Source organism: Triplophysa rosa, linkage group LG8, assembly GCF_024868665.1.
Source record: "Triplophysa rosa linkage group LG8, Trosa_1v2, whole genome shotgun sequence".
NCBI lineage: Eukaryota > Metazoa > Chordata > Actinopteri > Cypriniformes > Nemacheilidae > Triplophysa > Triplophysa rosa.
In genome coordinates, this window is record NC_079897.1 from 24013143 (window position 1) to 24025014 (window position 11872).

The 11872-nt window shown below is 38.3% G+C and overlaps 2 protein-coding genes across 3 annotated transcripts; both read left to right on the forward strand.

Annotated features, from left to right (window-relative positions):
• Window positions 1-67: 67 nt before the first annotated feature.
• snip1 (Smad nuclear interacting protein) lies at window positions 68-3008 on the forward strand. The gene is made up of 4 exons (XM_057340155.1): window positions 68-340; window positions 525-654; window positions 1300-1865; window positions 2161-3008. The coding sequence occupies exons 1-4, from the start codon at window positions 180-182 to the stop codon at window positions 2420-2422; spliced, it is 1119 nt and encodes a 372-aa protein (XP_057196138.1). The 5' UTR covers window positions 68-179; the 3' UTR covers window positions 2423-3008.
• Window positions 3009-5914: 2906 nt separating this feature from the next.
• gpn2 (GPN-loop GTPase 2) lies at window positions 5915-8405 on the forward strand. 2 transcript variants are annotated; one of them, XM_057340342.1, is made up of 6 exons: window positions 5915-5968; window positions 6288-6753; window positions 6841-6997; window positions 7141-7301; window positions 7388-7518; window positions 8171-8405. In XM_057340342.1, the coding sequence occupies exons 2-6, from the start codon at window positions 6337-6339 to the stop codon at window positions 8241-8243; spliced, it is 939 nt and encodes a 312-aa protein (XP_057196325.1). In that variant the 5' UTR covers window positions 5915-5968; window positions 6288-6336; the 3' UTR covers window positions 8244-8405. The 2 variants fall into 2 exon arrangements, with proteins under 2 accessions (XP_057196325.1, XP_057196324.1); XM_057340341.1 differs by lacking the exon at window positions 5915-5968 and adding an exon at window positions 5972-6056.
• Window positions 8406-11872: the final 3467 nt, after the last annotated feature.

The following is an 11872-nucleotide window of genomic DNA, read 5'->3' on the forward strand; positions in this document are numbered from 1 at the left end:
ACCAAAGAAAACCGGAACCACTATTTCTTGTGTATTTTCAAGGGGAGCACATTTCACAAACGTTCAAGCTACAAACCGGAAGTCCCCATGGAAGTTTGGTAAATGTGGCTTGAATGCGCTCCCGTTTGTTATGAACGACTTTTATTTTTCAAGAAGTTTCTAGGTAAGCTCGTTTCGTAATGGATAACAAGAGACGACACAGAGAATCTCCTGCCCGGGATGTGAAGATAAAAGTCAAGGAGGAAAAAGAGAGCCCCGTGCGGCCTCAGCGGTCACGCCGATCCTCTTCAGGATCCAGCCGCGGCAGCAGCAGCCCTCCACCGAGAAGACGAGACAGCAGGTGAGCCTTTTACACCTGACAACCTTGCTTATCTACGAAACAGGTCAGCGGAATGAAGCCACTGTGCCTGGTGTCTGTCGTGTCACGCAGTTAAAACTTTGAAACGTGAGGGAGAGGGATCAACATGTCGTTTTGTTTTTTAGTCAACGGTTCACGCGGAATGTTTTTTGAACTGTATTTGTAGATCACCGGTTAGAAGAAAGGACAGATCCCCAGCGAGAAGAGACCGTTCATCAGGCAGACAGCAGGAGAGGTCACCTCGACCCCGGAGGAGCAGAAGCCCACATCGGGGAACTGACGTTAGGATAAAGCGGGTAATATCATACTACATATTGAATCAACGTACTGCAGTCAGTGTAAATTTGCAATATAATAAATAGTTGCAAAATGGTCTTGAATATATTCTGTACCAAGACTGAAATATAGGGTTGGGAATCGAAAATCAATTCCAATTTGGAATCGGAATCGAAAGGCTAGGAATCGGATACTTGAGATTAAAATTTGAGTTCCTCTTATCAATTCCTGTGTGCATATTTTCAGAAAACTGATATCTCAATAAAAGCCTTTATGAAAATTAACAATATTTTTACTATAGTAAGCATAGTTTACCTATAGTATTTGCATTCAAAAGCACAGGAACCACAAATTAACCATAGTTTCATTATAGTTACTACAGTTTAACCATGATGTAGTTCAGCTTTTGTAATACAAATTGCAATAAATCATAAAAAACATGGTTCTATGTGTACATATACACAAAATGGAGCTCATCAATATATATATTTTTTGCAAACAAGTCAATAAGCAGGCGAAATGAAAACGCGGGTTGATATCTAAATGTTTACTTCCACTGTGGAATCGAAAAGAAACAAAATCGATAAGCAGAATCGGAATTGGAATCGGAATCGATCAAATTCAAACGATTCCCAACCCTATATTAACAGGAATTTTTGTTCTAGGAACAAGAGGATCACAGAGCAGCCGAAACCCATAGACATCGTGAGAGAAGGGATGATTCAAATGACCGCAGGTTAAACAGAGAGGGCGAACGCCCCCGTCAAAGAGAGCGAGACCGAGAACAGGAGAGGCATAGGGGAAGAGAAAGAGATGCCCACATACAGCAGCAACAGCAAGCTGAGAGGGAACAGCATAATGAACGCCGACGGGAGAATCGCTTCAGACGAGAGGCTCACAGCGGCAGTGGGGATGAAGCTGAGTTCGGTGGTCAACAGAATAGTGATTCCGCCCCTGCTGCTGAGAAGGAAAAGCCAAACTTTGAACTATCTGGTGCCTTGGTGGAAGATACCAATACGTACAGGGGAGTGGTGATCAAGTACAATGAGCCCCCCGAGGCCCGCATCCCTAAAAGAAGGTGGCGCTTGTACCCCTTTAAAAATGATGAGCCGCTGCCGGTCATGTATATTCACAGGCAGAGTGCGTATCTACTTGGACGACAGAGGAAAATAGCAGACATTCCTATCGACCACCCTTCTTGTTCAAAACAGCATGCTGTTTTTCAGTACAGGTCAGAACATTTAAGATTTTATTGTTTTATTTAGTAAATGCTAAAATTACATTCATTACTTATGCATCTTCTGAGTTTTTCAAACCTGTATGTTTTTTAGGGAAATAGAAAACGAGTGGCAGGCTCGGTCACCATTCAATTTCATTTGCATCTTGTTTTATTCTGTGAAAGCTTGCGGTTTCATTTTGGGGTCTTTTCATTTGTATAGATAGAAATATCTTTTTGTTACCTTTGGTCCACTTGAAAGTGAAAATTTCTTCTCATGATTTTGTTCTGTTTCTTTTATCATCTCCAGATTGGTGGAGTTCACACGAGAAGATGGCACCGCAGGCAGGAGAGTGAAGCCGTACATCATTGATCTGGGTTCCGGTAATGGCACCTACCTGAACAATCAGCGAATAGATCCCCAGCGTTACTATGAGCTCAAAGAGAAGGACGTGGTGAAATTTGGCTTCAGCAGTAGAGAGTATGTGCTCCTTCATGAGTTCTCTGACACAGCTGAGGTTGATGCCAAGAGAGGGGAAGAGGATGAGGAAGACGAAGGCCTTGATGAGTAGTACCTGCCCAAAGTTTTCTCCTGGAATTTTCAAAATAATATTCCCTGTAGGATCAGGTTGGGCATGAATTGCTCAGTGATTCATCATTTCTATTTGGACAATGAAACAATGATGCTTCAGCCTGCCCTGTGTCTGTATAACTCTGTTCTCAGGTGGATAGCTTTTGTATCGTGTCAGACAGTTGTTCTGTCACACTGCGTAAAGTGTTGCCCTGCAAAGCAAGTGCTCAATGCCAGACCTAATTACTAGGTTTCTTAAAATATATATTTTGGATACTTTTGAGGTAGTGAATATTATGTCCAGATTTGGTTACTGTAAATATACTGGATGTATTATGTGAGTGCTTGTTTTATGAGTTTTAGTTACTTTTTAACATTAGTACTATTTCTTTGTTAGTCACATCACTTTACCAGCACTCACGAAGCAAGTAATCGTTCTTGTGGTTGTTCAGAAAAAAGCAGACTAAATTGCAAATATCAATATATTGTTAGATGTAAGATGCCATCTTTCTTTAGACATTTTCTACCCTCATGTATGATTTTTTGATGTTTTGTAATGTAAAATAAAGATCATGATCAGGTCATAATGAGTTGTTTTATTGACTGTACAAATTCTGAAAGAATATAATATCTGCAATTTAATGGTTTTAACACTTAGAATAGAAAATATGATTTTCTTAACCCTTGTTGTAGCCTTTGGTCACTATTGACTGAAAGTTTCTCTTTATATTCGTAGAATGAAACCTGCCATTTGTGGTATTTGGCTTTATAAAAAATCAAACAGATTTGAATAGGAATGGGTAAATAGTCCTAAAATATAGTCACGCTTGTGATCCTCGGTCAGAATGACTCCCGCAGGAAATTAATGGAAAATTAGAAAAACATTACACATTTGAAGAGGCTAAATTAAATTAAAAACCTAAAAGTAAATATGTCTAAAAACAACTAGGAAATTCACAAGCCTTTAGGAAGAAATACAAGCATGTAATGATTCACAATGGCATTTCCCACTAAAAATAAATGGAATTTGAAGGCTTTTTCTATACTTCTACCAAAATGCTGCATTAATTGTAAAATTATAATAATAGAAAAAAATTCAATGGAAGAATCATATATGTTGCATAAATATTACATGAAACCTAAATATTAAATAATATTATTGAACAAAAGTTGACAATAAGTCTACATGAATATGGAAATCCTTCGTTGGTAGGGTCCAGGTTAACAACAGTCACCTTGCGCCTCAGAAACTAGAGCATGCCCTGACAATAAGTGGTCTTACCTGAACCAGGTGGATGAATAACGACCTGGCCAAAACGAAGAGTTGATTTTGAAGGACGTGATGACATTAGGACCTACGCAGGTTGAGTATCTCTTAAAAGAGAATTTAGTAGAAAAAATACACCATGAGTATCAGTTATGTTTTCAACAAAATGTATGACAAAAAGTTGTAATGTTAGGTGTTTGGTCACTGTTGACCAGGAGGAGTACCCTGAAAGAAGAGCACAAGAGGCTTAATGCAGACCTCATGTGACTTTTTCTGTACATGAACAGCAACCTGAATAATTATTATTTTGGATTTTATCTTTGAATTTTTGGTGTAAATGTGGGCGCTGCCATCTTTGAGCTGTTTGTGTTTAGACTTCCGGTGAGCCACTGGCACTATAGCTAATGGCAGTCGTATTGCGAGTGAGACAAGTGTGCTGTTTTGACATTTACATTCAGTCATTTAGCAGACGCTTTTATCCAAAGCGACTTACAGAGAGTTCAGGGAGCAATAAGCGATATGTCAAACAGGAGCAATTCAACAAAAGAGAGGTTTTTTTTCATTTGTCTGTCAAGTATTCACAGAAGAGATGGGTTTTAAGTAGTTTTTTGAATGTTGTGAGAGATGTGGCTGACCGGACCGAGTTAGGAAGAATGTTCCACCAGGAAGGAGTTGTGAAGGAGAATGAGCGGGAAAAGTGATTTACTGCCCTTTTGAGAAGGCAATACAAGACGCCGCTGGTTTGCTGAACGCAGGGTTCTTGATGGGGTGTAGGGTGTAGGAGGGTGTGAAAGTATGCCGGTGCAGATCCTGTGATAGTCCTGTAGGCAAGCATTAGTGACTTGAATCTGATACGGGCTTCAACCGGTAGCCAGTGGAGAGAGATGAAAAGGGCCGTCACATGAGCCCTTTTGGGCTGTTGGAAGACGAGGCGTGCTGCTGCGTTCTGAACCAGCTGGAGAGGTTTGATAGCCTTTGCAGGAAGACCAGCAAGGAGAGCATTGCAGTAGTCCTGAGATTACCAGGGCCTGGACAAGGAGTTGTGCCGCATGCTCAGTAAGATAGGGTCCAACCTTTATAATGTTGAATAAGGCATGAGATGTAAATCTGGGTGTCGTCAGCATAACAGTGATACGAGAAGCCGTGTGCCCGTATGATTGGTCCCAAGGATGTTGTGTAGATGAAAAAAAGCAGCGGTCCAAGCACTGATCCCTGAGGGACCCCAGTGATCATGTGGTGAGCAGTAGACAGCGAGCACCTCCATGACACCCTGAAGGATCTGCCAGAGAAGTAGGATTTTAACCAGCAGAGAGGAGTGCCTGAGATTCCTAGAGATGACAGGGTCTGGTGATTAATTTGGCAGACGCTTTTATCCTAATCACATTTAACATTTTGTCAACACGCTAAACAGTACTGATAGCCTAGTTTACCAGGCCATGTTACTATGAGGATTAAAGCGGAAATAAACAAGGGAGAGAATGAACAACATGAAATATTGGCTTTATTTAATAGACATAAAACAGAACGTTATTGGTTAGTTTGTTTTGAGTTGTTTTTAGAAAGTTGTGACGGATGCTGCAGCTCGGTGGAGACCTGCGATATAAGAGCAACCAGCCGTCTCCGTTCTTCCGTTATTATTAGTTGTAAGGATCCAGGAATGTTTGCTCCACGGGATTCACATCTGCTTTTAAAAACACGAATTCGTGGTCTATGTCATGAACAAATTTCGACCGACTTTCCCACTGTGCATGTAAATTACTGGTAGCTTAACGTTACGTCTCCGTGATTTTATATCTGCGCATCGAAGTCAACTCCGAGAGAAAATACGAAATAATTGAATATATCTTCACATGATATATCAGGTCACTTCATCGTCCCACTATGTAATACATCGGGGGGGGCGGGTGAAAAATATTCACCGGATCTGTTTTAATGGTGTTTTTGATCGTGCTCCCGCCGCCACAACACTTCCATTGATTTCCTTAGGTTTAGGGGCGGGCTTTAGAGATAGGGACCAATCACAAAGCAGCATCCTAGTGAATGAACCAATCAGAAGTAGGGGAGTCAAACTCTCACGGGGAGTCGAAATTCGGTACAACACCGGCTAATAAAACAGAAGTCTCGAGACAAAAAGTAAGTACGTCACAACGTTCACTTCCGCGTTCAAAAATAAGGCGTAGGATTTTTTAAATCAAGCCGGTGACTTTTATTTTGAAATCCCAGACATCCGGTTTTCATCACGTTCGATGTTGCACGGAAATACTTTATTTGGTTTCAGAGGTTTGTGCTTAAGAATATTATTGAGCATGTTTATCACTCTACACGAAAAGCGATTTCGATTTTGTACGATATACATGAATTCTAGCATGTACGTGTTTTTCATTAGCTCATGTTTATAAGTGCTTTGCACAGTACCAGACCGCGCAAATGTGCTAAATAATATTAATAATAAAATGCTTGTAATATTACGTTTGACTTTCTGAACTGAACTGTAATTCTACTCTAATTCCATATTTTAAGTTCGAATAGTTTGTAATATATCTAAATAATTTGTTGAAAACATTACTGATAGATGTGCTGTTTTTTTATTCTCTTTTAGATGTAGACTACCAACATATTTCAATAGTAGTCAACCTGCGTACGTCATAATGTCATCACGTCCTTCAAAATCAGCTCTACGTTTCGGCCAGGTTGTTATTGGTCCACCTGGTTCAGGTAAGACCACTTATTGTCAGGGCATGCTGGAGTTTCTGAGTCAGCTCGGGCGCAAGGGGATCGTTGTTAACCTGGACCCTGCCAACGAAGGATTGCCATATTCATGTGCAGTGGACATATCTGAACTGGTCACTCTTGACGATGTGATGGACGGTCTAAAACTCGGCCCTAATGGCGGCCTCATCTATTGTATGGAATATTTAGAAGCCAATTTGGACTGGTTAGAAGCGAAGCTACAACACCATCAAGACTGTTATGTCCTTTTTGACTGCCCAGGTCAGGTGGAACTGTACACTCATCATAATTCAGTAAAGAATATATTTGCACAGCTGTCTAAGTGGAATTTTAGGGTAAGCATGTGGTTTGCATTGGCACTACTCTTGCACTTTTCTCTCATTTGTTAATATGTATCTCCTGTCTCACTTTATCTTTGGCAGCTGACTTCAGTGCACCTGGTGGATTCCCATTACTGTGCAGATCCAGCCAAGTTCATCTCTGTGCTGTGTACATCACTGTCCACCATGCTGCATATAGAATTGCCACATGTCAATGTGCTCTCAAAAATGGACCTCATTGAGCAGTATGGCAAACTTGGTAAGATGACATGATACAAGCTTTAATAGAGAAATGGATTCAGCCCGTTTTAAAACGTTTCCACACTGATTTTTGTTTTATATTGAATTTGCTGGAAAAAAATCTATAATATATTATATGTGTGTATTTAACTCTCTTACAAGCATTCAATTTGGACTTCTTCACTGAAGTTCTTGACCTTTCGTATTTGGTGGAGCACCTCGCCTCAGATCCTTTCTTTAAGAAGTTCCACCAACTGAATAAGAAGTTGGCTGAGGTGATCCAGGACTACAGCCTGGTGTCTTTTGTACCTCTTGATGTGCAGGTTAGTGCTCACGTTTTATTTATGTTTAATGTCTGAATGTTTTTTGACAATATCCATAACATTTGACCATTGTTGCTTCACTATAGGATAAGGAAAGCATGATGCAGGTTTTGCGAACCGTGGACAAGGCCAATGGCTACTGCTTTGGGGACCTGGAAGAGAGAAACCTGCAGGCCATGATGTCTGCCGCTGTTGGGGCAGACTTCAAGTTTAGCACGTATCCTTTCATTTCATTTGTTAGGGCATTAATAAATATGAAGTTACATATTTTATTTAGATTTAAAGGAACAGTTCACCCAAAAATGAAAATTCTGTCTTCATTTACTCACCCTCAAGTTGTTCGAAATCTGTTTAAATTGTTTTGTTCTAATGAACACAGAGAGAGGTTTTTGGAAGAATGCTTGTAAGCAAACAGTTCTTGGCCACCATTGACTACCATAGTAGGAAAAATTGCTTTATAAACGTATTTGTTCTGTTGAACAAGAACTAAATTCTGTTGAATTTTGAAGAATATAGGAAAGTAAATAATTCTGGGTCACTTTTGACTATCATTGTAATTTTTGCTAATAAGGTAGTCAATGGTGGCCAGTAACTCTTTGGTTACAAACATTCTTCCAAATATCTTTTTCTGTGTTTATCATAACTAAGAAATTTACACAGAGTTGGAACAACTCGAGGGTGAGTAAATTATGAATATTTCTAGTTAATTTTTATTTGGGGGGAACTGTCCCTTTAAAAATAACCGTTTATAATTTAACTACAATACACAAATTATTTATTGTTCCGTTCTGTTTTATACAAAGCTGTGTTTTCTTCTTGTATGTACATTATATATATATATATATACTATCCTTAACCATTTATTTCAGTGCCCTTGGAGTACAGGAGAGATATGTGGATGCCAACGAGAAAACTGTGGAGGATGAAGTTATGGATTTGTGACCTTTTTATGTGGATTAAAAAGTTTTAAAAAACTTATTTGCAGAGCTGCCTCATTTAAAAGATGTAATAAAATAACAGTTGCTGCTAGAGACACTTGAATTCTGTTCCACAGAAGAGTTATTCTCCAATAAAGTACTCGCATTTAATAAACACATAACAGACATTGTCATTAGAAGAAGCTTTTATCCACAGTGCCAGAAATTATAAACATGAGCAATTTGACAAATAAAAGATCATTCTGTGTATTACATTGCCGAATTTAAAAAGAGATTGGAGCAGAAGAATGCAAAACGCAGACTAAACAATACCTGTCCAAAGATGTATCGATATAAGCAAACATATTATTACTATACCAGTTTAAACTGTGTGTTTGCACTAGGAAAAAGGCTGTTAAATATTTAACACTAGAAAATTTGAGTATTGATTTCTTAAATGCTGTGTTGAATGTTACATGTTAGTGGGCTAAGCTTCCCCATTACCATTAAGAGGACGTAAACAGAGGTTTCACCACTAGATGTCACTATCACAGCGTTTACTTTTCCACACCGCAATGTAGTCAGCATTTACTCGTTTATCATTGCGTTTGGAAAAACTGCAGTCGCTGTCTTTTCTGACCAAATATCATGCAATTCGAATCTGAAAACCCATCAAACACGAGGCCGGTGTGATACTATGGTTAGATATGTTTAGGGAAAGGGAATGTTGATGGTTTAAATTATTTATAGTCTTTTAAATCACTTTTTAACGGATGAAATTCGTTTATTCATTGGGGAGATTCTTTGACACGTTTTCTAAACATAGGGCGCGTATTTTACGAACTTGTAGCAGAGAACCTTTATCAAGCCGGGACACCTTTCTCGTAATGTGTAGTCTGGACCTTGAAAAGGCCTTCTCACTCGCGGAAGAACACTGGAATGCATTGTACACGAGAAGGAGACATGACAACTATGTTAGCTAGTTCTCAGCGATTGTACAACGTACGTTTTTGGGCCAGTTTTTCTTGCCATTGTCAGGTAAATATGATCAGGCCACTTAAGTTTACACATGAAATTGTCAGAACATCGTTGAAGAATTAATCTTCAAAACAGTAACCTTAACACATACTTGTGTGAGGCACGGATGTATTCCGGGAACCAGAAGGAGGTGATTCGCCTCTTAGCGCACTCTGGTTGGAAGTCGTGGAAAACACGAGATGGATCACGAAAAGGCTCACGCAATCTTAGCTAAGATCTCTTATACGTGTCCACCCAGTACCTGTCCTAAAGTTTAAAAAATCTTGTGTCAGTCAGATGGCTTAACATGATTAAATATTTAATAAGAATTATATCTTAAGATTTAAATGTCAAACAACATTATGGAAGAACATTTTGGACAAGATTGAACTATTAATGTTATATTTTACATAGCTTTTAAGTAATGTTGCCAAAAAACATAAAATGCTTTGTTTTAGCAAAAATACACTTTGTGGTATGAAAATGTTGAACAAAATGAGATTATAGACACTGTCTTGTTATGATGTGATATAGAGATATCATCCTCATAAGGATGGATATAGAAATTGTGCACAGCGTATTCATGCATAATATGCCTTAAAGGAACGGCCTCACCTGTATTTGAGCAAATTAGATGTGATGCTATTATATACTGAGACATAAAACTATAAATACTGAGGTATTCTTTTATAAATAGCAAAACAAATGTGCAGATCACAATAACAATGTGTTCAATGCAGAAACTGGCCTGTCCTATTGCATGCTGTGTGTCTTATTAAAACTACGTGTTCAGCCTCAGCCAAAGAGTAAACTGTGAAACAGCCAATTTATTATCCAGTCCACATTTTAGCACAATCCGCAGGGCAAAACAGGAGGCAGACAGGGAATGGAGTTTGCAATGTGAAATTTGTTTCTGCTTTACAGGGTCTGAGAGTAAGCAAGCTTGACATATAAACCATATTTGCTCTCAGCAATTTTTGGGGTTATGAGAAAAGTTTAGTTATTCTGAATGTGACAAGTGGCCATTGCAGTCAAAGAGATACAAGATCAAGACATATTTTACCGTTTTTTTATTAGTATATTATTCACTTTCTTTATGTTCAGGTCAGGGTTGAATTCTGTGGATAAAACAAATGGAATACAACAGTGTTGATTCCACCCTCACAAGTTACAGCCATTTAGTAAGTATGATCCTAGTTGAAAGGTACAATGCTATTCTAAAAAAAATAAGTTTATATTTAACATGTGAAATGTGAATAATTCACTGGTCAAAATGGAATCTATAAAATAAATGAAAGTGAATCAGAAAGGATATTAAAAGGATAGTTCACCTAAAATTCTGTCATCATTTACTCATCCTCTTGTCATTTTAAACCTCTTTGACTTTCTTTCTTCCGCAGAACACAAAAGAAAATATTTTGAAGAATGTTGGTAACAGGCCCCTATTCACTTGCATTGGTTTCGTGTCCATACAATAGAAGTGAATGAAGGCCGGTGTGGTTCGGTTACCAACATTCTTCAAAATATCTTTTTTGTTTGTGTTCTGTGGAAGAAAGAAAGTCATAAAGGTTTGAAATGACAAGAAGGTGAGTAAATGACGACAGAATTTTAGTTCATTTAAGTTTAATTTATTTTTGGGTGTACTATCCCTTTAATTTGTACAATTTGTTAAATTCCCCTTCAAATAGGCCATACAATGTGTTTACAAGTCAAATAGCAATGTGTCTCATATATATAAGGCTACATAAAGTAACACATTATAAGGATAATAATGAGATTTTAAAGCCACACACATTAAACGTATGAATGTTAGAATGTGCGCTGAACTTATGATTGTGTACCAGTTATGGTTTCCTATGGCTCTCTTGAGTGGTACTTCCTTCCCCAGCACACTTCAGAGAGTAATTTTGTGTGTGTGACGGCTGCCCAGCAACCTGCTGGCTGAGGACCAACTTCCTTGTGTCTGCTCTTGCTACTTTATAGATTCCCATGTGGGGGTGTGTCTGAGAACAAGGGATTGAATGAAACGCTGATTGAATGAAGGGCTCTGCTGAGCAGTTTCCTCCCTTTACCAGCAGCGTATGCATGTGGCTTATTGGCATAGTGAGGGTCATGAACGGCTTTGAATACACATGGTTGTGTTTACACAGAAAAGCAGCATACTTTTGTACTCTGTTTCATTACAACTGTCGACAAGCAATTGGAATTGTTTCAAGCCCCTTACTGAGAGAACGACAATTAAAAATCTGTATTTATTAAATAATTATTTTCATAATTTGGCACAAATCATTTGATTCTTTGTCTCTTATTTACTAGATGTAAAGATGTTAAGTACAATCAGATTTTTGTTTTAGTCAACGTTTTTTTTGTTGACAAATTTACTGCTATTAAATATCTCAGTTTAAGAACGATTCATTAATGTAAAGAAAATGAAGAAATAGGGTTAAATTAAATTAATAGCTTCTTTTTCTTTTTGATTCCTTAATCACATATATATTTTTATCATACATTTAGTATAGGCCTATATGAAATGTTCTGAAAATGTCTACATGTACTACTGATACGAATTTATCTAATGGTAAATTTATCTTTTGTTGTCCAGTGAATCAAGCTCAAAATATGAACGTAGAGAGGCAG

What these genes read in the sequence shown, in the direction of transcription:
- snip1 (XM_057340155.1), top strand. Translation starts at nt 180, where the DNA reads ATGGATAACAAGAGACGACACAGAGAATCTCCTGCCCGGGATGTGAAG. An exon ending in CTGACGTTAGGATAAAGCGG is followed by an intron (nt 655 to 1,299) that starts GTAATATCATAC and finishes TTTTTGTTCTAG; the next exon opens with GAACAAGAGGATCACAGAGC. An exon ending in CATGCTGTTTTTCAGTACAG is followed by an intron (nt 1,866 to 2,160) that starts GTCAGAACATTT and finishes TATCATCTCCAG; the next exon opens with ATTGGTGGAGTTCACACGAG.
- gpn2 (XM_057340341.1), top strand. Translation starts at nt 5,995, where the DNA reads ATGTTTATCACTCTACACGAAAAGCGATTTCGATTTTGTACGATATAC. An exon ending in ATATACATGAATTCTAGCAT is followed by an intron (nt 6,057 to 6,287) that starts GTACGTGTTTTT and finishes ATTCTCTTTTAG; the next exon opens with ATGTAGACTACCAACATATT. An exon ending in TGAGCAGTATGGCAAACTTG is followed by an intron (nt 6,998 to 7,140) that starts GTAAGATGACAT and finishes CTCTCTTACAAG; the next exon opens with CATTCAATTTGGACTTCTTC.